Source organism: Anopheles moucheti, chromosome 3 (assembly GCF_943734755.1).
Source record: "Anopheles moucheti chromosome 3, idAnoMoucSN_F20_07, whole genome shotgun sequence".
Taxonomy (NCBI): domain Eukaryota; kingdom Metazoa; phylum Arthropoda; class Insecta; order Diptera; family Culicidae; genus Anopheles; species Anopheles moucheti.
Genome location: NC_069141.1, coordinates 69,778,602 through 69,806,587, shown reverse-complemented (window position 1 = coordinate 69,806,587; position 27,986 = coordinate 69,778,602). Strand labels below are relative to the sequence as shown.

The following is a 27,986-nucleotide window of genomic DNA, read 5'->3' as shown; positions in this document are numbered from 1 at the left end:
TTGGATCTTGACAACTGGCGCGCAGTGGCCAGTGGCGTGTTTTTTTATTGACTAATTTTCACAGAAAAGAAAACAAAGCAAAACCCCCGCTGGACAACGCTCTTCTTCCGCTACGGTAATGTGACGCATGAGGCATGTGTTGGGTTGGGTTCCCGTTTCCGGCTCCACCAGGGACACGCGGAGGTTAGGAGGTCACCACCTCTTTGGATGAGTTGCGTTTTGTGCAGTCCGCGTCACTGCTCACCTTACCGTTGTACTCCACGTTTGGCGACTTGCCGTTGGAGCCGCACGTGTGGATACCGTTCTGGGGTAGGTCTGCGACCGTGCCACCACCAGACCGCCGCGCGACGTCCGCCGGTTTCTGCTTTATGTACGCTTGGTAGTAAAAGTCAAGGAAGAGACAGAACATGAAGAGATTCTGCGGCAGAATCACAAACAGTGGCCACTTCGGGAAGGTACAGTTGGGCTGGAACAGCAGCACAAACCACTGCAGGAAGATCATGCCGAACTGGATCTGTTTGGGTTGCGAGGTGTGAGTGAGACGGTGGTCTACAGTATCGCAGCGGTACTACTTACAATCTGCAGCTGCGTGATGTACTTCTTCCACCAGAGGTTGTTTTTGTTCTTGGGATTGGCAGATGTGAGGAAGTAGTAGGCGTACATGACCACATGCACGAAACTGTTGATGAAGCCCATGAACACACCGTGCCCACCGGGGAACCACTTGACGCCGCTCCAGATCAGCATCACCATGCCGGTGTGGTGGTACACATGCAGAAAGCTAACCTGGTTCTGCTTTTTGCGCAGTACGAAGAAGATCGTATCCAGCAGATCCAGCACCTTCACGAGAAAGTAGTAGTAGCAGCGCCGCGCGATCATTGTCGGTATCTCCGTCGGTGTGTAGTCGACCGGTTGACACAGAAAGCTGTATCCGCGCAGGTACCCCAGCCGGAATCCCTTGCAGGATGAGGAGATAGACCGGGCGGGTGAGATGTACAACAGGGCAAAGGGTTGATACGAATGGGAGACACTACTTACCTCCACAAACAAGAACGCACAGATGACCACCTGTGCGAGATTGTAGTACTTGATGATGGTGTCGATCTGGAACGGTTTTCTGTGTTCCATCCATTTCGGGCCCCACTTGAGCACGAACATCAGATACAGCCCCAGGATGGCAGCGCCGGGCCAGGGCGTTTTCATCAGGAACCAATCATTGACCCGCGGATCTGTTTAGCGAAAATGGCAGATGGCAACACAGTTTAGTAACGGATCGTAACGATCGCATAGCGTCCCACGCTGCACAAAAGCACTGACCACTGACTTCGTAGTTGACGTAGTGATAAAACGATGCCAAGTACCGTAGCACCAGCATCTTGAGATGGGGGAACCGTCTAAGTCCGTGCTCAACTCTAGCAGCAGGGCTGGAGGTCTTCTTCTGAGGTCGTGCACGCGAAAACACCGCCGAGGGAACCGTGTCCGGACCGGGTAGAACTTAGCACATTACTGAACCCCGTACCGCATCGGCCCGTACTACTTGGGTGTCGGCTAAGTTAGCAATAGCGACCGCCCGAGATGTACACTATTCCTGTACACTGTGACACGGGCGATACCCGGGACACACGCACACCGAACTGAACGGTATGGTGACGCTTCCTGGAACTACTACTACTACCACTCGGCACCTGAATGGTTGAATGGAAGTTTGTGTGTTTTTTTTTTTGCTGTTGGTGGTTTGTGATGTATAATTTTCCATTTGAAATTAACAGGCTGGTTGTGCATTTTGCCGGCAAGCTGTCGTTAACTCAATGCCCATCCAACACCGTATGTTCCGCCCTTCGGCCATTGTTACAAACTCTGCTGTGACTTGCGCATGTTACGATTGTGTGGTGCAGCAATGCGAGGGAAAAACACACGCACACACCGAAAGAGAGAGAGAGACACGCCGTGGGAAAGCCGCAGACTGTTTGATCTTCGACCTGGGCTGTATCGAGTTGAGGTTAGAACGGACGCATTGCGAACACAAAGTCACCGCCCTTTTGGTGCTTTTGGTGGCAGATCGCGCACGGTCGAGGATCTGCGGGTTTTAGGATAGTCGAAGTAGACTTTGGTGTGGACAAGCTACCACGGACACAAGCACGCCAAAAGTTCGTTGACATCGAGCCGGAATGCATCGCGGTCGTTCAACTCCAAGGTGTAAACATAAGCTGGTGGGTAGTCAACTCACAAGTCGAAAGGTCACACAAGGTTTGAAAAATTGCGTTGCATTTATAAAGAAGCTCACCATACAAAGTTGCGATCAACGTTTGGGTGACACAGTCTTAGGAGCAGAGAGTTTTTGGCTGTAGAGTATTCTATTAGATGTGGGTTAGCTATCGGGACAGGTGGTCTGAAGGTATGTGACCTAAGGGATGCAACACCATTTCGAGGTTTATCATGTTTCACTATTGACCACAACCTCAAGGGGACTTCGAATTGTAGGGGACTTCGAACCCTGCCTACTTTAGTTTCCCTGTCTGTCTGCCAATCATGGCTTACTAGACACTTATTTTATACCACGTAGCCGGATAGTCAAGTCCTCTGCACGGAAGAATTGGTTCGGATGGGATTGTGGTCCGGTCCCGTTCGTGTGAAGACCGTGGCTGTTACCACCATGCCGTCGGGCCGACCCAGTGGTTCACAGATTTAAAATGTCTTGAAGAGCAAATATTGTTTTATATCATATCTTTATGAATAATCTTCTTGGAAGTTTGCAACACGAATAGCAACATACGTCCACCAGCTCCAGGATTATTTTATATTTGGCCTTTTAGTGATAACTGGGTTGGTGCTGGTTTAAACAATAGTATTGTAAAGACGTCTACATTTAAGCCTTAAGCCTTGCGTGAACACATAAATAATCCCAATTATACTTCAAAGTTACTAGCGGCGTTAAAACCAACAAAGATGTATATCAAATAGAATGGGTGATATTATTAATTATTCTTAGTATATAAACCTCATTATAATGTTAGTTAAAATATGTTTGATAATGGCCATCTTTGGAGTAGCCTGAAGCGACAACAGTCTTTACACGAAAGAACTGGTCTAAAATCGCATCCGGAGGATAGTACGAAGGACTGAGCATCCACGTACGAATAAATTAAGTTAAAGAAAACCAAAAATAGCGGGTTCATTAGGTACCACCGTTTGGTGGGGCCCTGACGTGGGTAAATCCGTCTTTGAATTTTGAGGTTTAAATGTTTAATGCAAGGTGGTGTTAAGGTAATGTTAACTAGAATAATTTGGAACAACTAATGTGAACAACTAATCTCATGTCATGCGAAACACACCGAACAGGTTTAGTAAAGTGGAAAAAAATTATGCCACTGTTTGGTGTGAATTCAAACCAATATTGTTTAAAGTATGTTCCTACCTAACGGAGGTCCTTTAAATCTAGCCCCGGCGCGCTACCAAGTCGAATCCTTTTGTTCATTGCTTTTTATCGAATGGTTTGCTACCGATTGATTCGTGCACCAATATTGATTTGGATCGATTATCGCGCCAGCATTGTATATAAGCGAACATTCTAATTCGCACTTCACCGGCAAACCCCATGTGCCCAACATTACCCCGGCCATTCCACGACAAACGCTCAACCGGATGCATCAAACCCGTGCACATCAATATATTGCGGTTGACGGTATGCTCTCCATCAAATGCCACTACTGCATACAACAATGCCAACGCCGTCGTGAGTGGTGGTGGTGAATGAAAAATTGCTGAAATGTTGCGGTAATCGCGTCAATATGTTGTAACGATAATTTATCGCAATTGCTATTCGATCGGGGTTGGCTTCCACTCCAACGGTGATCCCTCCAGCTCGCGCCGAACATCTGCTTCCATGCATCGGAAAACTGCGCGAATGTGATGCGGGGGGGGGGCGCAAACGACAGGGATGGTTTTGTGAGTGTGGTTGGAAAGTTTAGGCCCTATCAGCGCGAAACCACACCAACCTGCCGAATGTTCATTCCGTGGGTGTTTTACCGGGTGGGTTAATGTTAATGAATTAAATGCGACCGGATGACGTTTGTTTCGAGATCAATCGAATGTTTGGAAAGTTTAGCTACCGGACCGTGTGCAAAACTTTGGAAGGAATGCCTTCTTCGATTACACTTTAAAGTTCGTTAATGATTCTATTGTCCTTGGTAACTATGGAGAAATTTATTTACAGCAAAGTATTGCATACTTTTAGGCGGGACCCAAACAGAGCACTACAATAAAAGGAAATGAATTTTTTGTGCGTATAGCATACATTTAGGCGCTATTTCCAATTTACTTTAAAAGTGTTCTTAGCGTGCTACCCTTAATGTATGCAAGTTGTGATACAAATTTAACGTTTTAAAGAAATTTAAATGTTTAATAAGCAATAAGTTGTTCAAGTAAAAAAAAAACAATACCAAAAATACCATCCACAGACACAGATCGTAAGAAAATTAAATTTTGTTGCAACACTCGCAAACCCGCACGTTAAAGTTGTTTAAACAAATCAGCACATAATGGGTTACATTTGGATTTTGCACGTTGGCGTTTGTGTACGGCGGCACTCTGTTGCGGTTTCGCCATGAATCGTAGATATGGACCTACTTCTTCACATTTCTCGCCCTTTCTGATCGTTCCCTGTGTATGTATGTGTATGTGTGTTTTATTTTTTACCCGAGCACTTCTCTCGACAAATCTCTAGTGTTCTCTGTTTGCTGTACGCTCAACCTACCCCGCCACCGATCCCGGGGGGCATTATGTAATCATCTTCAAATAGTCTCCTCCGAAACTCCCCGGAAAACACCGACCGGCCGAACGGGACCGAGTGAGGGATGTCAGCCAAAAGTCAGACCGTGGCAAAACGAAGCAGCATCTCCCGTGAACTACGGGTTATGTACAGTGGTGTAAGTTCGTCGAGTTGATTTACTAGGGCTGCGGTAAGGTGTAGGTGTTGGAGAATTCAAACGGGATAAAGCGGTGCCTTCCCCCTCGGTTCGGTCCCACCTGCCCAGTGTATCTGCCCACTTCTCTTCTGCCCATGCAAGTGGCAGCTTCCATCGTACTGCTTTACATGGCCCCCCCATCACCGCACCGGGTGCTAGTCCAAACGGAAAATTCTCCTACGAAGGCACGTAGAAGGAAAAGTTTTCACTTCACAAGGGAGAAAACCGCCCAGACACGGAGCCAGTGAAGCTGCGGACTCTCGGAACGCTCGGAACAGTGAAGCGAAGTGAAAGGATGAAGTTTTTTTTCCTTCCCTCCGGCAGGACTTGGCTTCCATTTGGCTGGCAAAAGGGGTTTTTTTTGCACCGCACACGGAATACAGCGTACGAACTTGTTCCGTTTTCCGTTCCTGCCTTGCCGGTGGGTTGTTTGGTGGGAAAATGAATTTTCTACCGAATTCCCACAATCCGTCGCCCCGTCGTGCATTGCTTCCGTCCCGGTACGGAAGGGATACGGTAGCGCTCACGAACGTCTTGCAGAGGGTAAGGTTGTTCAAACAGCTATGAACCGCTCGAATGTACTGCGAAAGGATACACGGACCCATCAGCACACACCACGTTCGGCAGGCAGGCAGACTCCGCACATGAAATCGCAAGCACATGAGCATTCTGTATGTGTGCCCGTTTATGGCGCACTGATGAACCGAACGGGAGGCAAACCCCCACCAGCAAGCGGCACGCAAGCATCTCCATCATTTCCATCATGGAGTACCGAGAAGGACCTATTCTCCACCTCGTTCGCCTTGTATCTAATCGTTTCAACGTTTCATTTGAGCAACAGCAGCTACAACGCGCACAAAAAACCGCATTCTTCGCTTGTAATTCATCCACACCCGACAGGTCCACCTTCCGCCTATTCGCGGTGGAATGTTCTCGCAGGGTATTTGAATTCTACGTGGAAAGCCACATTTCTTCGGATGTGAGCGCGAATTAACCTTGGCGTAGATTTCATGACAATTAACGTCATTCGGTGATGGCGGTGTACAGTTCATGGAACTCAGTTTAATACACCCCACTTCGATAGGGTAATAGGGCTTCTACGAATCGACAAATATTCGGGCGGCCTTTGTTCTGAGAGTTACTTCGAGTTGGTGGAGATTGTTTTGGGAAAATCCCTTCCTTGCGCCACACTTTGCAGGTTCCATGTTATTTTAATTAGTGTCGGGCTGTTCAATTCCAATGTGACGCTTGAAAAGATGATCTCCTGGAAGGTTCCTTCATATTTATAAGAATGAAATCAAAATTTCATTTTAATGCTGTAAATTATTATTAGGGAATTCGCGAAGGTCTCACACGTTGAAGAGACCGTTTTGATGATCAGTGCGATTGATCCCCTGATCAGATCTTCATTAACCATGAGTTTAGTAGCGCGTCAGGCACGTCTTTAGACGACTTACAGCGCAGAATTTAAGTCATTATTCTGTAACTATGCTTTCTATATCGCTGATGAAGACCCTTGAAGAACTCCCAGAAGGTGAGGTTAAGCATCGTGTGTGGAGCCACACGCAGGTACATTGGCACGAATCCCTTGTAGTAACCGTGGATGCCTTCCGATCGGTAGATCTTCAGGAAGCAATCGAAGATGTTGGTGTACAACAACCCTTTCCCGTTGGCAGATACGGCTGTGGGCAGAGATAGATGACTGGTTAATGTCTTTCCTAGGGAGATATTCAGAAACATTCAACAATGGAACACACCTTGGTTAGTCATGCGTGTCGTCACCACATCGCACGGACACATTAGAACACTGGTGAAAAATCCCGCTACGATACTACTGGCCAGTGCGGTCAGCACAATGGACTCTTGGAACGGTTGGTAGCGCAAGAAGAACCCTTTACACACGCTAAAGGAAGCCATTTCAGCGGCCGATCCGACCCCGAGTCGCGATGCGGATGCTGGAAACCCTCGGAACAGTCCACGAATTCCACTCTGCCGGTAGATATTCACAAAAGCCGACACGGTGCCACTATGGTGATGTTGAAAGCGTGCCGTGTACGATCCGGATGTGACGGCCTGAAGCTGTGTCTTCACCACGTAGAATGGGCAGGATGCAGTAGCACTTGCCAGTCCAGCGCAACCTCCCCAGAACAGTGACAGCAACGGTGTCAGTGAGGGATGCTTGGTACTCCTCGTCCAACCGAGATTCTCCGCCGTCTGGTACGTCCCCAGCCGGACGCTGTTCATGGAGAGTTGAAAGAGTAGCGCGGCTGGCAGACCCTTTTGCAAACCACGCCAACCGTCCGTCTGGATCACCGTTATGACGGACTGGCGGATTCCCTTGTAGGATCGCTGCGTAAGGTTCTGTTTGGCTATCAGCTCACCCTCAAGTTGTTGGCGTGTCTTGAGCACGTCCAAAGGGTTTGTAAACAGCACGGCACACATCGACGAGGCACCACCGAGCAGGAATTCCATCGTTCGCACCTACCTTCGTGTGGACGAGAGTGGACGAGTCACTGAGCAGAGTCAACGCTCCGCTGATTTGAGACAGTAAGTATGAGAGGCTTCCGCTTCTTATCTTATCTTAAGGTACGTATTGTTTACCTTAAGATAGAAACATCACCAAAAAATGATCTTGCAGCTTTCGGGAAGATAAATGCAGGCTATATTAACATTAGAACACGACTAATAATCACACAACGTGTCTTGGAGCTGTGGGAAAGATGGTTTTAACATTACATGCAAAAGATAATTTTGATTTCATCAATTGGACTTATTTTGAACCATAATGCACACAGCCTGTAGTTGCTATCTGAGTCCGTTTCAACATGGATTCGTGCCTAAAAGGTTCGGACCATCACAAACCTGGTGGAGTCCGTCAGCTTTTGTACTCTTCAAATTGACACTGGAGTTCAAATCGATGCTGTCTCGTTACCTCATGCGATTCTTCTTGCCAAATTAGCCAAGCTAGGTCTTTCCTGTACCAATTTCCTGTCAAAATTTAATTCTCTGGTGAGTTTACCCGTAGCTCTGGCGTGTCCCAAGGTAGTAGCATCCTCGTGAATGCAGCTGACGTAAAAATCTATGCACCGATCAGGGTGCCAAAGTGACTGTAACTCTCTCCAATGCCACCTTGATTCGTTCTGTTCTTGGTGTAAGCACAACGGCTTGACAATCTGCATCGACACATGCTTTTGTATCTGTAGGAGTAGGAATATTGACAGGACTTATTCTAAAGATCTGGGTGTATTGCTCGATGCAAACTTAACCTTCAATCTGCACACTGACGAGGTAATTACCAGAGGTAATCAACTACTAGGCCTCATCATTAGGACTACCAAAGAATTCCGAGACCCTGTCTGCATCAAAATGGTGATCGCATGTGATACTTTGATACTACTGGGAGACCTACTACCGCCACTCGGCTAGAGACCATCCAGCGCAAGTTAACTCGGTTTGCTCTACGGTTACTTCCTCAGCGAAATCGCACAAACCTTCCGTGTTATGCAGCAAGTTGCCGACTTATAAGGCCTTGAGCCTCTCGCCGTTAGAAGACGTAATGCTCAGTGCATGATTGGTTCTCCACGGTTCCATTGCTATTAGCGGGTCGTTCGATTCATAACGCGTGTTTCAAAAGTTAATCCGACTCGAGAGAACGAAACATTAAGATTCATTCTTCCAGAAGAGTCGAAAATAACATCTCTAAACGGGATACGTTATACAGGACATCGTGTAGTATTAATTCGACAAACTTTGCACAGTGAAGATATTCCCAAGGCTAGGATTACCTTTCTTCAGTGGAGGCGTCATCCACGAAGTTTTCCAACTCTATGGATTCAGAAATCCGCTAAACAATTTTACATTTGATTAACCCAAAATTTACAAAACCTTGCCAGTAGTTTTGTAAGTAAGTACGAACTGTAATTGTTTAATTTGAAATCACCTAGCAGAAACATACCAGACCGTCGTAGCAAATCAATTAATTGCCCAGACCAATTCCATCCCTATAATCCTAATACGGGCAAGTGCTAAGTGAAAGTTCACCTTTTCTCCGGACCGAAAAGACAGCGCTCGACCACTGTAGCGCCCGTCCCCCGTTTGGGTGACGATTTTGTCTGCTTCGGCAATAACATAAATTTTGTCAAAATATGAGATCGTTATCATTGTCGCATCCGTCCATGGTTGCACCGTTGTACGGCTCCTTTCGAAAGTGGTCATACGGGGTGGGCGGGGAGGGCGGAGTAGTAATTGCTGGGTCGCAGGACGTGCACGGGGGTGGTGGGTGGTGTGTATGTGGGGATCAATTGGTGGGGACATATTTTGAAGTTACCGACCGTTCTCCTTTGCTGTTTGCACATTTCGCTTCTCGCTTCGGCCGCACACTACAACGACGGGGTGGAATTGCATCAGACTGCTGGTGCGAACGGACGGTGCCTGGGACGGTGAAAATGTTGTGATATGCGCTTGGCATGTAGCAAATCCGTTATAGCAGCTCGTTGGACTCTTTGTCGACGAGTGCAAGCACCCTATCGTGTTATCCCCCGTTTCGTGGTTCAGGATGCATCGACCTTTGGGTAAACCCCGGGGGGAGAGAGAGTGGAGGAACGGCGGGATGGTATATGCGGGGGGGAAGGGTGGGTTTGTGGGGCTGGTGGGAAGACGAAAGACCAACATCGACATCTTCTTCGCGTTCCTTTCTGGGCTGATGCCTTGACAATTCGAATGCCAATGAACGCCATCGGTTACTGCTGGAGCGCGTTCGCAATGGAAGTGCTAGAGTTTCGACACAAACGAAGGCTACCGAGCTCGGCAAACCGCCTGCCCTGACGTCCATAACTTGTCTGGAAGTCTCGACGGCGTCTATTGCCGCTTCACTTGATGTCACCCTTCGAACCGCCGTCCTAGCGTAGTCGCACACTGGTTGCACTGCTTGCGGAGTAAGATAATTGTATTTATTGCCCCAATGGTTTGCCTTCCCTGGTGTGCTTCTCTCTCGTTTTGCTCATGTTTTCTGCCACCGGATCCAGCAAAGATTTGTCCACCCGTGTTGCAAAAAAAAAAAGGTTTTTACCGCAGTGCATCTTCATCGATACACTTACACATCATGCAAAGTGGCCCGGTAGCGTCTTGGGAAGACGCAACGCGTTGCTTAGTTCAGTATCTTACCCCTTTGGCCGGGTACGTACGTCAAATGCACAGCAGGAACTCCTTCGATGGACCGGAAACCGGAAATGTATGAGGGAGTGAGAGAGATCGGCTTGACGATGACATTGCATTGCCTCAAGAGGAGCTTTGGCAAAGTGAAAACATATCGAAACATACACGAGCACGGAATGAAACGTTTTGTGACTATCTATCAACCATCGGTATATTGATTTTGTCCTGTAGCAATGGACTTGCGGTGGTGCCTTTGAGTGTAAATCTGTCCCGAAGTGAATTGCCGTAAACGATTGGGCAACGGAATTGGGATCACTAGCCAGAGGGATGGTTTTGAATCATTTGCTGGGTATGATTGGGCTTGATGTATGATAAGTTGGCATGATCTATGCATGACGGTTACACAGAACGGTTAATGAATAACTTACGCTGAATTGTTTGTGGGAGCTAGATGGGTTTCATTACAGGGTTTGGCAATAGACAGGATATGGCGTGCCTAACTTCTTGAATCGCACAAGCGAATAAGATAAACCGTGACATTGATAGTTTATTAAATTAAATCTTATTTTTCACTGAACTTCCCTTAACTTACCGTTTGAAACTACCATTGCAACGGGAAAATTAAAATAAAACATTAACACCCTTGTTGAAAACAATTTGATAAAATCTGCAAAATCTTTGAGTCCACGCGGTGAGCGTGTTTCGCATTGAGCACCCCTGGCTGTCATCCGCTCACTAGATCGAGCTGTCAAATTACTTATCGTTTCTGCGCGTGGTCCTTATAGAAAACAAAACAAAACACTCTCGTGCCGTAGCCCGTTTTAGTTTCGCAAGATTTGCTTATAAATTGCTAACTTGTTACAATGCAAAAGTTTCTTTTTCGGTTTATTGGAGATCGCGTACGGTCATTTCGGTGTAGGCAATCGAAAATTCGATCTAGATCACAGTGAAATATGTTTCGGTTCGGTCGGAATATCATCGCAGTGTGCCCATCAAATGTGGCCAGTGTTGTTCTGTACTTATCGATCCTTTCGACTCTATCCTATCCTATAAGTCCTCTATCCTTATTCCTATCCTATCCTATCCTTATTCGCGGGATATAGTTTTACAATGCGTACATAGAGCAGTTATGTGGTGTAGTAAGAAATAGTTATGATCGAGTTGATCAAGCTCGAATGTATTCGTTAGTGACTCTTTGTTGGGACTTTGGTACAACTGTCAGAAGTGAGTATTAGCGTCTCTTATAAAATTTCTAATTTTTAATGTAATCTCTATTGTTCGTCTTTTGTAGATAATGAATCTGGTTCGCAATTATCAAATCCCTGGCGGTGTACAAATAATACTAGTAAGTGCCTGTTATGTTATGTAGTGTAGTGTTATGTAGTGCCTGTTAAGTGTTTGTGTAGAAATTGTGACAATTGGTAATTGTGTATTTTGCTTGCTGGTTGAATATCGGGTGAGTGATTATATTTTTTTCTACTTTTTATATCCAATAACAAAAATACTACAAAAATCTTTTACCAAAGAACGTTCAAACACACGTTACTATCAACATCATCGACTAGTTATCCATAAATACTATGATTCAGTTAAACTAGCGGCGACTTTAATCTAATAACACTTTAATATTACGATACACTCTATCGAACTCCCAATGGGGAGTGTACAATCGATCAGGGATCTCGAAGTTGCATTGATGCGCGCTCACTGCTAGCAACTTCACTCTCCATGCCGTAATGCATCAATTCGACCGTAACGATTGCTGTTGTGTTGTGAAATTCATTTCCAAATTGTGCAAACAGCAGCAAACGGTAGCAACAAGCAAAACAGAACAAAAATGCTAGGGTCGTACGAATTCGTTTGCAAAAATTACTTCTCCATATGGTAAAAGGAACTCCCGGCACGGAGCGTTTTAGTAGACGGCACCCGGTGAGTTCGGGTTGGAGTTTTGGAACGGAAAAGCTAATCAACGCCGATGGCCGGATCGGCGTCGGTGTGGGAACATACGGATGTGGCCGTGCGTTTTGGGCCAAGTGTTGCTTACAGCCAGTGCCACCGGCCCGTACCGACCGATAACGGATACGCCGGATTTGTTTATTCAATGTTTGAGACCGACAAACCGACGAACTCCGCCGGATGGTTCGATTTTTGGGGGAACGGATAGATTTTGCGACGTTCGAAACTACCGATCTGCTTGGGCTATTGTGTAAAAGAGCGAACGGGGGTGGTGCATGGGATGATAGAGATGGTGATGGTGATTCGATGACTCCATCCCGTACGAGTTCGATTCGGTCGTTGGCTAGCCATCAAGTTCGATTACGAATCGTTGGTTCCCTCGCTGCCAGCGAGGGTCGTTCAGCGTGCGTCGGTGCCGGTAATGCCAGTGCCAACAGTCGGAAGCAACATCATCGTCAGGTTCCATCCCTACTGTTGGAGGTTCCCGGTGTCCTTCTCTCCCTTCGCTGGCAAGCGGAGCAATATAATGGTGCTGCCGTCAACTACTATGTATCATACGGAATGTGCAATGTTCAACCGTATCCGTATGTATGTCTTCTTTTTATTTTGGTCATTCCACCCATCTCGATACGAAGCACGCTCCTCCACACCGTGCTCGTCCGAATGCTTGTGGTTCTTCTTCACCCTGCGGCTCCAAACGGAAACCACCCACGTACTGCGTGTCTGTGTGCTGGAGGAGATGCAGTGTTGCTTTTATTTTTGTCCGTTCGGTCCGTACGCTTCTGCCTCTTCCAGCTCAACAGGGAGTTCAACAGGGAGCTCGACCTCTCGCAAACTGTCGTTGGGTTGATCGGTCGGAACGCGAAGGTCGCCCGGTGTTGTGGTGCAGAAGGGTTTCGATTTTTGAATGTCATACCGAAAGCCAACCTTGGGCGACACCGTACGTACAAGGTACAGTGGTTGACAAATCAAGAATGAGCAGAAGGATGAATTTAACATTCAATTGATATTTGTTTGTTTTTTTATTAAGTTTATTTCACTTTGTTATTGTACACTTTCCGACTGCAAGGCAAACTTTTGTTTAATATTTGTTATTCTATTTCGTTACCGGCATTTCCTTTTCGGCATGTTTGTTGTTAACTCTTTGTTTCATTATTTAAATAAGTAGCCATTTCTTTTTATACATTTACTTCAAGCTGCCATCGTACACATTTCGATTTTGAAGCTTGACTTTTTAACATTTGTTATTCTTTTTTATTTCATTATTTATCTGTCGTTATGGTTTCTTTTACTACTACTGTTTTGCTACTATTTAAATAAGTAGCATTTGCTTTTTATTTATTTATTTTACACTGTTAAGGTACTCTTTCTATTTTACATTTATTTTTATTTTACATTTGGTTTTTATTTTACATTTGTTTTGTTCTATTTCGTTTCCTTTTTTTCATGTTTTGTTTTTCTGTCTTTGCTTCACTGTTTGAACCTTTTGATTGCTTTCTTTTAAAACAGTACATTAGCGTTTTTCCCTTTTGTGAATTGTGAATTCTTCACATAAATTAATAAATTCTTCTTACGGATAATGTTTTGATAACTTTTTCAATACGGTCAAGAATTATACTCAAGATACATTCTTTCTTAATATTTTCCGACAAATTTTATCTCATCTGTGCAAAGGTGTATTGTTTAATAGACGGTACTCACTCTCTCCTCAAAAAAAAGGTTAATGTGGCAGTTATCCGTTTAGGGAGAGTGTTTTGGGAAAAGTCGGTATGTTTATGTTGTTTTTCTTGAAGGTTATCCTTTGCAACCAGCCCAAAACCGGCGCAAACGGTTTGCAAATCGATTTAGCTTCCCGGTTTTTGTAGCACATGGGCCCATGGGCTGTGATGTAGCGTGCCTTTGCTGACAAACACAAACCCAAACTGGCACTCACCTCATAAAAATCCTTCCCTTCCGTTTCAAAGACCCCCTCACCCCGGCGTTGTGTCGTTGTGTCGTACGGTTGTAACACTACAGCCGTGCCCTACCGTACGGGCTGTAGTCCGATGTGTCAAACGATGGTACTGGCAGGTGGGTTGGAGTCAAGGTGCGCGGAAGGTGGTTCCCTGGTGCGTGTAGGTGTGATGGGGATTCGGGATTTGGAAATGGAAATGGGTTCGCCTGCCTGCACGGTGCCGGCTGCGGATGAGTGAGGCAGTCCGTGTAGGGGATAACCGATGGATAGGAAAATATTACAAATGTATGCCACCGGTGTCGTCCGGGGCGGGGAGGGTGGCAACCGATGGAACCGTCCCCTCTTGTCGGTGGTTACTGAGTGTTCGGTACATCAAAAAGGTATCCGGCAGATGTCTCTTTCGCTCCGATTGCCCCGGTGTACGGTGCGAGAGATCCTGACTTCGGTAAATAAACCGGTACCTTTGGGTCATGCTTTCGACTGTCGATTCACCCGCCGATGTTCCGTGTTCATTTGGGGCAGTTTTCATCGTGGGATGGAACAGGCGAATGTATATGTGTATGTGTGAGTGTTTGTGTGTATCTATGTACGGTTCGGATGCCCCGAGCATGATAGAGACGCATCGCTGTGTGCAGGACACGCAAAGGGAAACGATAGAATCATTGCACGGTTTCGCTTTGCTGGTTGGAGAATCCCATGCTGCCCGTACATGGTGGGACGTTGTGGTCAGTTCGGATGGCTGGGAGACACGCCGGTGGAGCGACGAATGCAGATCATGTTGGCGGTGTACTCATTGTTCGGCTGTATGTTTGGCTACCATCTGCCATTGTCCGTGGTGGAGTAGCGTTCCAGCATGGTAGTGAAGGACCTTGGTATCAGGACATGTCCCATACCCGGGAACCCGGGCTTATCACCGAGCGGCAGAACGGAGGTGTAATCCTCGGCTACGAGGCTGCATGTGCGAGTGTGTTTATATACGTTCGATCGGGCGATCGAATCAATTATCATTAATTCATTTCGAGTGGAGATAGGAGACCCGCACCACCTCGGGCAGGATGTGAAATGGCTCGAAGTGCAAGTGGGGGACCCGACGTACCGGCATGCATGTACCGGGGCGAATTGGCACTATAAATATTATTGGAAATAGTGTTGTGCAGCTAGCAGCCCTCGTGGAGTTCTTTGTTTGCTGACTTATTGGCACAAATATTTTGCGAATCAATGAAAGCTGGCTCGCTTGCAGGAAATGGATACGCGAGAACTTTGGTGGATTTGGGAGGAATTCTCTGAATCACTTACGAAGAAACTGGTACAGATTGAGCAGGAATTAATTATGCTATATCACCGTGTTCGTAATTCCTGGGCTGTTTAGAGAGATTGTTAGCAATTAGATAATTTCTTTTTAATTATGTCGGGCGCCTAGTATGAAAGCGTTTCCCGTAAAAAGATTATCGAACATATACTTTATACCACGAAAAGGAAGTTCTAACAATTGAATTATAAAATAGTACGCATACAATTAAATTCTATCGCCGATAGCTTTTCCAAAAGCGAAAGCAAGGGGAAATTTAGTTTCAGCAGCCATTGTGATGCCATCTTGAAGGAGCACAATTTCTCCATTTTCTACCATCCGAACAGTGTGGCTTGCTACGTTGGAGAGACGAATTTTCTGCATGTCCGATTGGATAGCTTTTCCCCAAAAACTTCTCAGCTACGAAACCCCGGCTGGAAGGGGCATCGGAACTTTTGCCGGAAAGCTACCGTCGCTTGCTGAGCTCCTGGTACTGGAACTTTACTCGTCAGTGGAGTACGATCGGCCCGAAGTAACCGACTGCCTGCCGGAAGTGAGTGAACTGTTGTTCGGGTATTTTTTTGTGGGAAGGCTTCGAGCACTCCCTGCTTGCTGAGTGTGTGAGCTTTTACCAAACAGCTCCTAGGAACCGGCGACGGTGTCTCACACAAGATGTTGGGGAAAATTAGTTGATGGGATTTTTTATGTTGGTTTTTTAGAAGAAAATGTATGAAAACGAATAAAGGAGCGAAAGTTGTGACGAATAAAATAGCATGACGTGAGACGTTTTGTACTGCAGATTGCATACTTTAATAAATTAATGCAACAGGCAAACAAATGACCCCTAAATGTATGCAATCAACATTAGCGTCAAGCGCCTGAAGGCATGCAATCGGCGTCACAAATTGATAATGTTTGTGTATTTAACGCAAATGTGTGTGTGTGTGTGCGTGTGTACGTTGATTGTTTTCATGTTTTATTAAATTTAATTCGATTGATCGTTTTGTAATTCATTCAGAATGTTACAGTATATAAAATGCGAGTAATAAATAGGAAAAGTATGAGTGGATTATAGAGCACCACATACCACCATCGTTTGCTTCATTGTACGGTACCGTTTGAGCGTTTGAGTGTGAGTGTTTATTTGATTAACTACTGCCACAGCTGGTCCATCTCTAAAGCAATAGGCTCTGCTACCAGGGATGTTATCGAAGCTGCTAAAGATAAAAGCAATCAAAGACGGTACAAGACTAGGGTCAAAACGCATTGTAAACAAAGCACACACACACACACACATACACACTGGTTAGGTGCGAAGTGTACTTCTAGTGGTATTGTAAAAGTGCAACACTGCACTCAAGACATGGCTTGGTAAATGTATCAAACATCGTTCGGTTGTGTGCGGTGCTGCTAGCTGCTGTCGTTTGCCGATAGAATTTGTGTAGGATTTTATGCATAATATTAGCAGCAGCAGCAGCAGCAGTATGGGCCAAAGCAGTGATGGGGGTTTGTTTAAATTTATTGGAAAATTCTAGCTGGGCGGTGGAAAACCCGGGTGGTAGCCGAGGTGGTTTGGCGAATTGTTACACATTTCGGGCCTTGCTGCACAAGGATGATGCGAGGCCGTAGTCGAACCGTACCGTCGACTCTGTTCATGATTTCGTTTTTACCAGGCCCGTGTTCGATCATCCATCGATACAGCCGTTAGCTATACGGTGCTGTTGCCAGGAGCATATCGGCGAGCATGGAAAGCCAATATGTGTTGATGTTAAAGTTATGCGAAATAACGCCATGAGGGAATGAGGGATGATGGGGAGGGATTGGAGGGAAACGGAAGGCGGAATGTCCACTTGCCACGGTGCAGCGTTTGGTAGGAAGTTATGATGTTTGTATCGATACTGTCAGTACTGCCGTTAGATGTGTGTGTGCGTGTGGCAAAAGGGGGAAAGCGATACGGGAAAATGCAACGGAATGGAGCGGGTGTGAGCGAGTGCCAGGAATGGACGAGAGATTTAACTGCCTTTGTACGCTTCGGTACATGCCGCAAGGATGCAGCGGAACGTGCACCGGGGGTTGGGGAGCGAGCGAGAAGCGAGTGAGCACTGAAACGATCCTGGCATCGATGAACTGCATGTAGCATGTTCAGGACTTCCATATGTGCGAAACGATGCCATTCTGAAGCGGACCACCCATTCTCCCCCCCCGGTACCTTCCCTTTAACACCAAACTGCAGTTGCACCTTGTGGCTACTGCAGGAGTGCGAATGCCCGACTCCTCCATCCCGCGTTCCCCCATTTTGCTCTAACATTTATAATAAATGGAGGAAATTTATGCATTTCGATCCCGAAACCGTAGTCGGAAACAATTGCCACACTGAAATGGGACGGAAAGGGGGTGGGGGGTTGGGTTTCGGCCAAGGGATGGGACCGCCGAGTGTGGTGTCCGGGCAAATGCGGCATGCGGAAAATTGTTTTGGAACGGTTCGGTACAAAACAAAGGTGGTAACAGATGCTGCTACTGTTGTTGGTTCGTACTATTTACGAGCAAAGACCCTAATCCGTTATGCATTCGTCCATCCCGCTCGCACGTGCTGTAAGAAATCCAAAGACCAGGACCGTGCAAAGCAGGCTCCTTGCCGTACAATAGCCTTGATGGCGGCCTTGCTGCCCGTTTACCCGCGCTCTGCCCAACACGGCCTATGCAAATCGCATCAAATCGAGGGCATTGAGTAGCAGGTCGGGCGTTAAATAACCGTTAAAGCTACCGGTTCCGGGTGGAACTGGAGCCGAAGAGCTCTCCGTCACGGTTTGGGCCGGTCGAATGGGCAGCTGATTTATTGGCTGTTGATTTGGAAGTTTGGATTAGGATGAGCTGGGGTGGATGTATACTATCTGCACGCTTATTAAAGTGATTTCACCGTATACATGTCAAACATGTCTAGAGTGTTTGATCTCTACTGTCCGTGGAGATGTGTTCATCTCCGTGAGCCACAAAACAAGCGCTTGGCAGCAAGTTAATTTTACATTGCAGTTTGCATAACTTTAGGCGTATTGTGTATGTGTTGTTGAGATCAATATTAGTGATGCAAAACGCCTTAAAGTATGCAACTTACTTATTTGCTTGCTTTATCTCTCTCTCTCTCTCTTCTTGGCGTAACGATCTACTACCTGCCATTTCTCGCTTACTAGACTTATTTTAACACGTAGCCGGATAGTCAGAGTCCTTGCTACGGGAGATTGGTCCGGATGGAATTTTGGCCACATGCCACCGGGCTGCCCCTTACTTACTTATTTGCTTATCTTATTATGAAGGAGTCCTCTAAACCGCCAGTGCCTTCGTCTGCTGATCCATTATCCCGGTCTTTCAGGCGAACGCATCAAAGCCATCTCAATTTGGACTTACCACTCCTCTTCTGTCGATGTGGACAACCTCAAAGGACTTTACGGACTGAGTCGTTCAGTGTCATTTTCATGACATCACCAGACCACTAGAGTCTCAGGGTTTCATTAGTTTTCGACAAAGTCATGGCTCAGAGGAGTATGTGAGTGCTGGAACTATATAAATTCTGTATAGTCCCAGCTTCGTTCGTCGCGAATGGTATTTTGAGTGGAGAAGTTTCCCGTCGATGCTGATTTTTGACTGAAGATAGGTGATGTTTTGGAGGAGTTCAATAGTGCACTCACCTATCTATACGTCACCCCTGAGTAAGTTAGAATTTGTAGGCAGGGCTTCGAGGTTTTCTGTCACCAGTTCAAACCTTTGGTGAACATGCTCTACGTAGGAGTGCAGTAAAACGATGAGATCTATGTCATCAGCGTATGCCAGGATCTGAATTGACTTATAGAAGATGGTTCTCAAAGTTTTCACCTCTGAGTCGCGGATAGCCCCCTCTAGCGTTAGGTTGAATAGTGAAACAAGCTAGTCCATCTTCTTGGCGTAGATTCTCGCTGACAGCAAAAAGGCCCATAGAGTTTTCCATGCACTTTCCATATGTTCCAGTTTTCCATCTGTCGTAGGCGGCCTTAAAGTCGATGAAGGCATGGAAGGAGTGTATGCAACTTAATAGGGAAAAATACTGATATTATAGTGCGTTATTTCCATCAACTCAGCTACTTGATGTGCGTTATGGATTCTTAACGCCTGAAAGCATGCAATTGTTCTATCCTTAGGTTGCTAATTCTTCTAATTCTAATCAAATTATTTCGTTAAATTCTAATAACAAAAATTGCATACCTTTAGGCGTGTAAGCACAAAACGAAGCCGAAAATTGAATTGCCACTTGCAGCAAAACATCGTCAACATCATGACTTTAAACTTCAGTACTTGAAACCTATGCTTTGGCGCTAGAGTTATAAAAATGTCTTCAGATATAGCACTTCATGCTCACTTTAGTTTCCCGCTGCTAATCCAAAGACCTTCTGACAAAAAGGGGTTACGGGATGTTTGGTTTTCGATTGTCACCGGTTATGGAGGCTTAAAGTCTAAGGCGGCTTCCTTTTTCCCCCAAAACAGGGGGAGACGACCAATTTTTCATTATTAATCCACACGTCGTAAACTATACCGACAGAAGGATCCATGTGTGCGCCAACATTTCGTTCACATGTGTGCATTTTTCCCCGCCGATTTAGCACTTCGAAAACAGAGGCGATTAGAAAAGTAAAGCATCCCAGCGTTGGGGCATGATTTGTTTTCCTCCCAGAAGCACCCAACGCCCATCGCTGCACGCTGGAGTGTATCGATGCTGTGTGCTTCACGAATTTGTTTCATGCCTAGATCAAGATCGGTAGCCTTTCTCCTGCACTGCGCGTCGTTGGCCCCGTTTTTCGGTCCCGCCTGTTCGATCGGTCCGGTCCGTCTTGCGATACAAACAAAGACGCACACCCATCGCAACCAATCGATGCGGAAGCGAATATGCATGTTTATGTTGTGTTTTGGTATTTTTTTTTTACTTCTCTTCTCCATCCTCTGGCCACCGGCCACCGAGCATCGGCTTTTCTTCGCCTGGTCGACCGGTTTGCTTCGTGGCGCGGGCAAGTATTTTTCTTCGCTTGCACCGTTCCGACACGAACCAGTCAAGAATGAGAATCTTTATTCAGCGGGATTGATTTACGATCCGGCAGAGTTCTTCGGTTTGGCGCTTCGTGTCTCCAGCCTCCCCCCACGAGGAGGGGTGTGTGTGTGGAATAAATTGCGGTGCCGAATTCAGTGGCTTGCCCTCTCGCTGGGGGTGATTTATTGGAATAATATTCAATCATTAGCTTCTACCGAACAGTGCGTACGGTTCCGTGTGCCGCCAAGATTAGTGCATGGACACTGGCCCCGGTGTCCGGGTTTAGCGTAACGGGGGCTGCAAAATGTGATTGGTTTTTGTAAAGGCGCGTTAATACAGTGTGTAAGATAATAAAAAAAATGGGAAGGGGTGAACGAAAGGGAGCGCGAACGGGTTGGACAGTTTTCCAGTCCAAATAAAATCAGTTTAAATTAAGCAAAGCAAGAAGGAACGCTCTGTTGCAATATTTGTTTACCGTCGCGAGAATTGATTAAGCAATAAAGGATCGTGATTTTATTCTCACAAAGGGTAGTGTTTTTTTCCTCTTCTTTGTTTGTTTGAGCCAACGGATATGTTGTTTCAGTTTGTGTTTGGTTTGTTCTTTGTTTAATTTTATGTTCTTCATTTATGATTGGTGTATGATATTTATACTGTGAAGTTTAAAACTATTATTTTTCAGTATTTTAGTATTTTTCATAAGTTGCTGCTTCATTATTTTTATTGTTTCCCTAAGTTATCTTGTGCTGTTTTACTGATGTTTGTATAATTAAATAATATTTCTTTAGTTAAAACATTTGGTATTTGAAATCATTTTTTTATTATTAGAAATGTCTCTTCAACACAAAAACTGCTTCGAATTCTAATCACGGATGACAATACTTGTTCCATACAGCCCGTCACCCAGCCCGTGATCCGCTTTGCTCGATCGGTGATCGACCACCACCGCGACCAAACTGGTTCCGCGTTTCGTTGTTCCTCTCTCCTCTCCCCCTCCCCCCACCCCACCTCTCCCCCTAAACCACCTGCCAGCGTTTCCCAACCACCCAACGCTAATAGCTCATAAATTTATCATCGCACATATCGCGCGAACTCGCGCACGTCTGCACGGTTCCTGTTCGGTTTCCTGGCATTGGGTTTGGCTGCCATTCGCCATGGGGGCGGTGTAATGGTGGCATTGGTGCCCGGGGGGGGGAGGGCATTGAAAACACACAAACCAGGAAAGCTTTCGCCCCGGACCAACCCAAGGCCGGTGAAGTGGGGGGAAATGGCGAATGACCGTCGGTGTGATGTTAGCGACCGAGAATGTGTGCATAAATCTTAGGCTATTTAACTTAAAACCACCAACAAACCGGGCCGATCGGTACAGTGCCGCAGTGCCGCGCTTCTTCTGGAGCCGTGTAGTATTTTGTTCTTGAGGTTATTTTACATTCCATGCCCAAGGATACGGACAGTTTTCTTCTCCTGTTTTACCTTTCATTCTCTCACTCTCGTTGAGTTCATTCTGGTTGAACTCGTGGACGCTGGCCATCTTCCAACGAAGGTGCTTTAACAGCAAGTGCTCCAGGGAGGGCACAGACTCGCTCCACCTTTACCGTGTGCGACGCTCATTATCGCCGGTTAATCATAATCCGTTTTGGACCAGAGGATCCGGACAATCTTGCCAACATGGTATAAGGTCGGGGGAGTGTCGGTTGGCAGTAGTAAACCAGTTTCTCCAGCTCGTAAACCCATGAGCAGGTTGTGTTTCGCGACGTCTTTACGTCCACAGCACACCCGTCGCACCGAGGTCTTGAGACGAACCTTGAGACCTTGTACGGGAAAGTCCCAGGAGGCAGATCAGAACGCGCGTCTGGTTTTGTGTGCTTTGTTGTTTTATTGTGAAACACAAAACTGATGGGTTAATGCTGGCACGGGCGAATGAATTTGGCAATCTGTAAAGACAAATATGTTTATTTAAGCAAACATTCCTTGGAAATGAAAGGCTTTGTAGAATTTTTGTGGATGATATTAAATATTTTGCAAAGTTCTGATATGTTTTTTTTAAAAGGTTAATCGTCTTGTTTAATGTCAAATTTGTTTTTAAAAAGAGATACAAAAAAAGGCTTTGTGCGTCGGCCGGGAATCGAACCCGGATCAACTGCTTGGAAGGCAACTATGCTAACCATTACACCACCGACGCACTCGATCACGCTCGGCGATCGCGGCCACATCATCGCACACACACACACACTCCAGCAGCATCCGAACCCGGGCGCGCGAAGATAATACGGCACGCGTTTACACCGACCGGTTGCAAAGATCGAGATCCGTGGTCAATTACGGGGCGATAAATCTGTCCGTATGCGTAGTGCGCGTAACACCCGCTTAACGAAAACAAACTATTTACTCCAGCACCCCCATCACCGTCGTGATGCTCGTGCGCGAAGTAATAAAGAGCTCCATTTTACATGCGTTTTGGGCGAGTAGTATTATATTTCACACTTTTTGGGCAGAGGATCACCCATACGCGTGGGTGTGGAATCGGCAGCACTGGGAGGAGACGGGATCGGGTAGAAATTGGCATTGCCTATTTGAGTGACGGTGGTGGTACTGTAGCATCACAGCATGCAAGCAAAGCACTCAGAAGTACGGGGCCATACGCACACACGCAATCGTACGCACTAGAATGCAACCGAATGCTGCTCGTATTCGGGTTTTTATCGTTCAACACTCCATAAATCATCCGGTGCTATTACGCTGCCGGGGTTTGGCCGGTGTTGAACGCAACAAAGTGTAACCCCGAACGTGAGTGCCAACGCCAAGTGCGGAACTCGCTGTCGAATAGAGGTCGAAGAAAAGTTTATTGGACCGTGACTATTTTTAGATCGGTTTGAACCACTGGTGTGACAAACCGCATGCAGGAGCATGAAGGAATGGAAGCAAAATAAATTGATAATAATGTAAATAAAGTCAGTCTCTCCCGAGTAACGCTAATGGTGCAAGCCAGCCAAATTCGCGTAACTCGAATAATGTTGTTTTTATTTCATATTTAATGATCGATTTCTTCTTTTCACGATATGAAGCACATTAAAAATTGATAGTTTTACATTAATATCGACAAAAATAATGTTTATAATATTCAAATGTAACGAATTATTTGGATTATTCAATTTTAATATATCAACTGTCAAAATTCTGACAGTAACTTGAGTGTCGCGTAACGCGGGGAATGATTGTAATGCAACATTCTAATGTATCTTTATAAAAAATTAACCCAACAAAAAACAACCAGTGCTCAGCAAGTTTTAATTTTGAAAATAATACCTTCTTCTTGCTTTACTCGCCATTCGCGCCTTTGTGTTTTTTCTTGTTTGTGGTTAGCAATTGGAATTTTATTTTTCGGTTTTGAAATTGGGAACGGTCGCGCAAAATCTCCGTTCGTGGAGTTCTCCCGTCGGTATATACCTACGGTTCTGTGGCTGTCATGTTTCAATTAGGTAAATTTATTTATCACCAAGTCCCCAGGAGTCAACTGTGCGAATTCCAATCTGCCCGCCGTCCCGGGGGCTGGTTGCTTTTGCGATGAATCGATAGGGGCATAAATATATCTGTTGCTGTGCCCGCGGAACGTGTCTGCGTGAGATTTTTGTTTATGTTACCAAAATTGTGTCCGATGCTCAACATGATGTGATACTCCGTTTTTATCCATAGCGTTTGGTTGCTTGCGCTTTTTTTTTTTTTGTTCGGAGGGCGGCGATAGGATTCGGTTTTGAAGATGGGATTTATTTCTGCGGGAAGGGAGCGAGCGATGGGTTTCCCGTTGGGCATTAGCATAACCGAGAACAAATCGATTCCAAATGTCTGCCGCTCGGATGGGCGAGCCTGGGCGTGAGAGAGAGCGAACGGTGGATGCAAAACGGGTGAAAATATAACAAAACTAAAAACAAAGAACCCGTCACTCGAACGCGAACGAGTATCCGATGATAAACTGGTTTTGTGTACCTTTTGTTTTGCTTTTTATTTTATTTGATAAACGCTGTCACACACGCAAAACCGTCTCCGACTCCGACGACAAATCTGTAATCGGGTGTGTAATTGAGCCGTACGCCGTACCGTCCTCACCCCGTGCGCTGGCGTGCTGGCGATACAGGAGAGCCTGTCAAAATATGCCACCATAGCAAGACGTGAAAGGCCCCCATGGCCACCATCCGCTGCACAAACATGTGTAACTTTTGGCAGTATCAATAACCGAAATGTTCCCCCCTTTTTCCCCACTGCGCTCCCTTGTAAGCCCTAGCGCCGCACGCGGAGGTCGATTAGATCAAGCGATGCGTGTGTGAGAGGCACGCACCGACGAGCTCATGTTTCATCTCACTCGAATGAGTATCGAACGAGTGACGTGCGAGTGACTGGCGTGAATCGGGTGAGGATGGAGTGAATTGGGTCCCAAAAAAAAAACAATACCAACATAATAATTTTATTTGGTGTAAATAGCATAAATAAGGTGACAAATAGTAAAGCAGCAGTGTTGCAGCAGAATAATAGAATAATGGAGGGAAAAACCTTTTGCTAATCGATTAAAAAACGTCACCCAAAGCAATGGCTTCAAACAATGCGTTTACGATGTATAATGAAAATGATTCCCCAAATGAACTCGCATGCAAAACGGTTTATAAAATCAGGCACGTTACAATGATTGCCACTGTTAAACAATCTCCGCACTGACATCGCTTCAGCGCAGCGTTTCATCCTTGGGAATTGGGCTACTAGCGGTGTAGCACCACCATTCCTCCTCCCAGTGGCAGGAAGTTCAGCAAGTGAGCAAAAAGTTAGCTCACCCAACGTGTAACTACAGCAGGAGGAGGGCACCTACAATCGATTGTCAGCAATGTAACTGCGACGCCCCGCTTTGCAGGTTGAACCCCATCTTCTGGTGGCACCATTTAGCACTCCGCTGCAGTTGATTATGTTTGAAAACATTAATCAAATCGGCTACCGGTTGGTGGACCGTTCCTGGGGGCAACAGGCTGTGTCGGTACGGTTTCGAGACATTTCCCGGCATTTGTAACTGTTTACGCAAATCAACAGGGGCGTGATGGCAGGCAGGTGGTACCCCCCGGTTCCGGTCCCGGAGAGGCGTTGTGAGTGATCAGAAATCATCGGTATGGACACTGGACGGTAGTCGCGGGGTTTGAATAGTGACTTCCTGCAGCACATCACCGGTGTCCCATCCTTCATTAACCAGCCAGTGTTAATCCTTTGTCTTCCGGGTTTAGCCCGGTTGATCCTAGCACTGTTTGTCTTTTGCGCGTGGTAACGGGAGCGTGGTAGCGAAGCGATGATTCGAAGCTAATTAATTTATTAGGTTATTGATTGGGTCACCGGTGCGATAACTTCCCGTTTTGTACGGGGGTTTTCCCGTGTGGAAGAAAGGTTGGATGCAGAGGAACAGAGCATCCAGAACAAGAGCGTAACGGGTGTAAAACTGTCTCGCCACGCATACTCTCCTGCCCTACGGGTAGGGCCATGTCCGGCATATGTCAATGCGGGTGACGGGAGTACACTCATGATTGTCTTTGTTATCTGTGCGAAACGCGTTCAAGAGCATCAGAATGAATCCGATTACTTGGATGGAAATCACCACATTCCCCCCTCGTCAATGGGGGTGAAAATTGGGGGTGAAACAAAAAACAGTATTTATATCCTTAAATATCTGGTTCGCTGTACTTGATCAGGACTAGAACAGAGGACAGACCGAGGATGCAGCGGGTTGCCACCTTCAAAGCATTTCCTTCCGTGCAGTGATATCGATACGTCTCAATCATCGTTGCACTTCGCCTCGGGGTGAAGTGTTCGTTGGGGAAGTGGCTCAATGTACATCGGCCAAGAAGGTTCGGACGTGCATAGCAGATTGTTTGCATAATTGATAGGCATAACTATTAAACAAACAGCCCGATTTTGACCGTAAACGGGGACTGGATGGTATGGCACACCGGGACTGACTGTGTTAATCTACCTGAGCGCCCCTGAGCTTGTACTGTGCGATGAGATGGACAATCCTGACGGTGTAGGTATTTGTGTTGCCCGTGTTGGTGAACAGCTTATTCTCATCACTCACCATCCTCGTTTGATCGCGTTCGGTTGCATAAATACCCATCAAATGTAGGTGGAAGACGGTTCAAAGGATGTCATTTGGCATAAACTGTTTGAAGCGCATTATCAATTATTTAATTTTTTTTATTAGTTATTCCAAACATCGCTCTTATATCATATGTTTAATAAAGTTTGTAGCAAATCATGCTTTCCAACAGTTGCCTCCATAAAACGCGGACAGCTTTAAAGCGTCCTCGCCTTAAAGCTTCGTAATGGGATCTAATAAAGCACTCATCTGCATCTCACCGTGACAATGGTGGGTGCAGATAATGCAGTAGTGCTTGTGAAGCGTTTAATAGCGAAATCGATGGTAATTAGTACATTTCGCTATAGTTTCTTATCGTTATCAATCAACGCACGCTGATTATGTCATACACAATCCGTTTTGCTACGGGTGGTTGAGTATTGTTTGTCTTTGGGCTGTGAATGTTTGCTGAGCAGAGACTTCGATTTGCCGGAACAGAAATGCAGTGGTCAACGCTCGGAAACGCACAGAAAAAAGGAGTTTGTTATAACACATGAGAAAAATGTGTTAAATGAGAGGTTGGAAAATTGTATCCCCCACAGTCCCTGTGGTACTTTACATATTAACTCTTCGGAGAACTCTTTCCAAGAGCGCCTCCGAAAGAACTCCTTATTAAATATGCAGCTTTAAAGTAGTGAAAATGACAATATACCATGAATTTGTTTCTGTCCCATCATTGTCTGACAGAAAAAAATAAACAGTTTCGAACCACTCGGCAAAGTTATGCATGCTTCAAGCCAGTAATCTTAAACCATTATTCTGTTGAGTTAGCATTAATTTGTCAAGAGCGACTGATAAGCGAAAACAAGATAGTCGAATGGGAAGAAACGAGTGGAGTATTCTTATAACCGTTGCTCCAACCAACCGCCTTATCTTCTGTGTGTTTCCGTAGTGTAGCGGTTATCACGTCTGCTTCACACGCAGAAGGTCCCCGGTTCGAACCCGGGCGGAAACAAGTGAAAGTCTTTCCTGGTTTTTTTGTATTAAGAAAAAGTTTAATGTATTCCAAGGAGGAAAGGGAGTACTTTAAGGACACTTTTCTTCATAATATTGGAAGGACTTGTCTGAAAGAGACTTATATTAACTTTTGTCTTCATATCTTGTCCTGTGTGTTAAGAGGCACAGACTTGCTTGCGCTCCCTTACAGAGGATAAAGTTTTGACTTGAATTCCCCACTGCAAACCCGTCCACCGTCAGGGCCGGGGATTTATTTAATTACAGCCGTAATAATAAAGTTGCCTGCTTTGCCTAGTGCCGTTGGTAAGTTCCTGCAGCCGGATACGGAAGTAATTGTTCGGCCCTATTTTCCTGCGAGTGAGGGAGAAGAGCTTCGGTGCACTTTCTCCCTTGATGAAGACGTCCGGATATTAGTGTGTGTGTGTGTGTGTTCAGGGTGGAGAGCAATACATTGCTGGGGTGTCTATTTCAAGTCCTTCTGCAAAGATGCATACATTTGCAGCAAG

The 27,986-nt window shown here is 45.9% G+C and overlaps 2 protein-coding genes and 2 non-coding genes across 4 annotated transcripts; 1 reads left to right on the top strand and 3 right to left on the bottom strand.

Moving 5' to 3' along the window:
• Positions 1-12: 12 nt before the first annotated feature.
• Positions 13-1,475, bottom strand: LOC128304399 (elongation of very long chain fatty acids protein 7-like). The gene is made up of 4 exons (XM_053041586.1): positions 1,318-1,475; positions 1,039-1,229; positions 577-957; positions 13-514 (listed from the first exon to the last, which is right to left on the bottom strand). The coding sequence occupies exons 1-4, from the start codon at positions 1,373-1,375 to the stop codon at positions 185-187; spliced, it is 960 nt and encodes a 319-aa protein (XP_052897546.1). The 5' UTR covers positions 1,376-1,475; the 3' UTR covers positions 13-184.
• Positions 1,476-6,431: 4,956 nt separating this feature from the next.
• Positions 6,432-7,436, bottom strand: LOC128302959 (solute carrier family 25 member 35-like). The gene is made up of 2 exons (XM_053039811.1): positions 6,722-7,436; positions 6,432-6,646 (listed from the first exon to the last, which is right to left on the bottom strand). The coding sequence occupies exons 1-2, from the start codon at positions 7,434-7,436 to the stop codon at positions 6,432-6,434; spliced, it is 930 nt and encodes a 309-aa protein (XP_052895771.1).
• A 15,037-nt stretch (positions 7,437-22,473) lies between these two features.
• Positions 22,474-22,545, bottom strand: Trnag-ucc (transfer RNA glycine (anticodon UCC)). The gene has a single exon. It is a non-coding gene; the product is annotated as a tRNA-Gly (tRNA).
• Positions 22,546-27,405: 4,860 nt separating this feature from the next.
• Trnav-cac (transfer RNA valine (anticodon CAC)) lies at positions 27,406-27,478 on the top strand. Its single transcript has one exon. It is a non-coding gene; the product is annotated as a tRNA-Val (tRNA).
• Positions 27,479-27,986: the final 508 nt, after the last annotated feature.

What these genes read in the sequence shown, in the direction of transcription:
- LOC128304399 (XM_053041586.1), bottom strand. Translation starts at nt 1,375, where the DNA reads ATGCTGGTGCTACGGTACTTGGCATCGTTTTATCACTACGTCAACTAC. An exon ending in CGTCAACTACGAAGTCAGTG is followed by an intron (nt 1,230 to 1,317) that starts GTCAGTGCTTTT and finishes TTCGCTAAACAG; the next exon opens with ATCCGCGGGTCAATGATTGG. An exon ending in ACATCACGCAGCTGCAGATT is followed by an intron (nt 515 to 576) that starts GTAAGTAGTACC and finishes CAACCCAAACAG; the next exon opens with ATCCAGTTCGGCATGATCTT.
- LOC128302959 (XM_053039811.1), bottom strand. Translation starts at nt 7,436, where the DNA reads ATGGAATTCCTGCTCGGTGGTGCCTCGTCGATGTGTGCCGTGCTGTTT. An exon ending in GACACGCATGACTAACCAAG is followed by an intron (nt 6,647 to 6,721) that starts GTGTGTTCCATT and finishes CTCTGCCCACAG; the next exon opens with CCGTATCTGCCAACGGGAAA.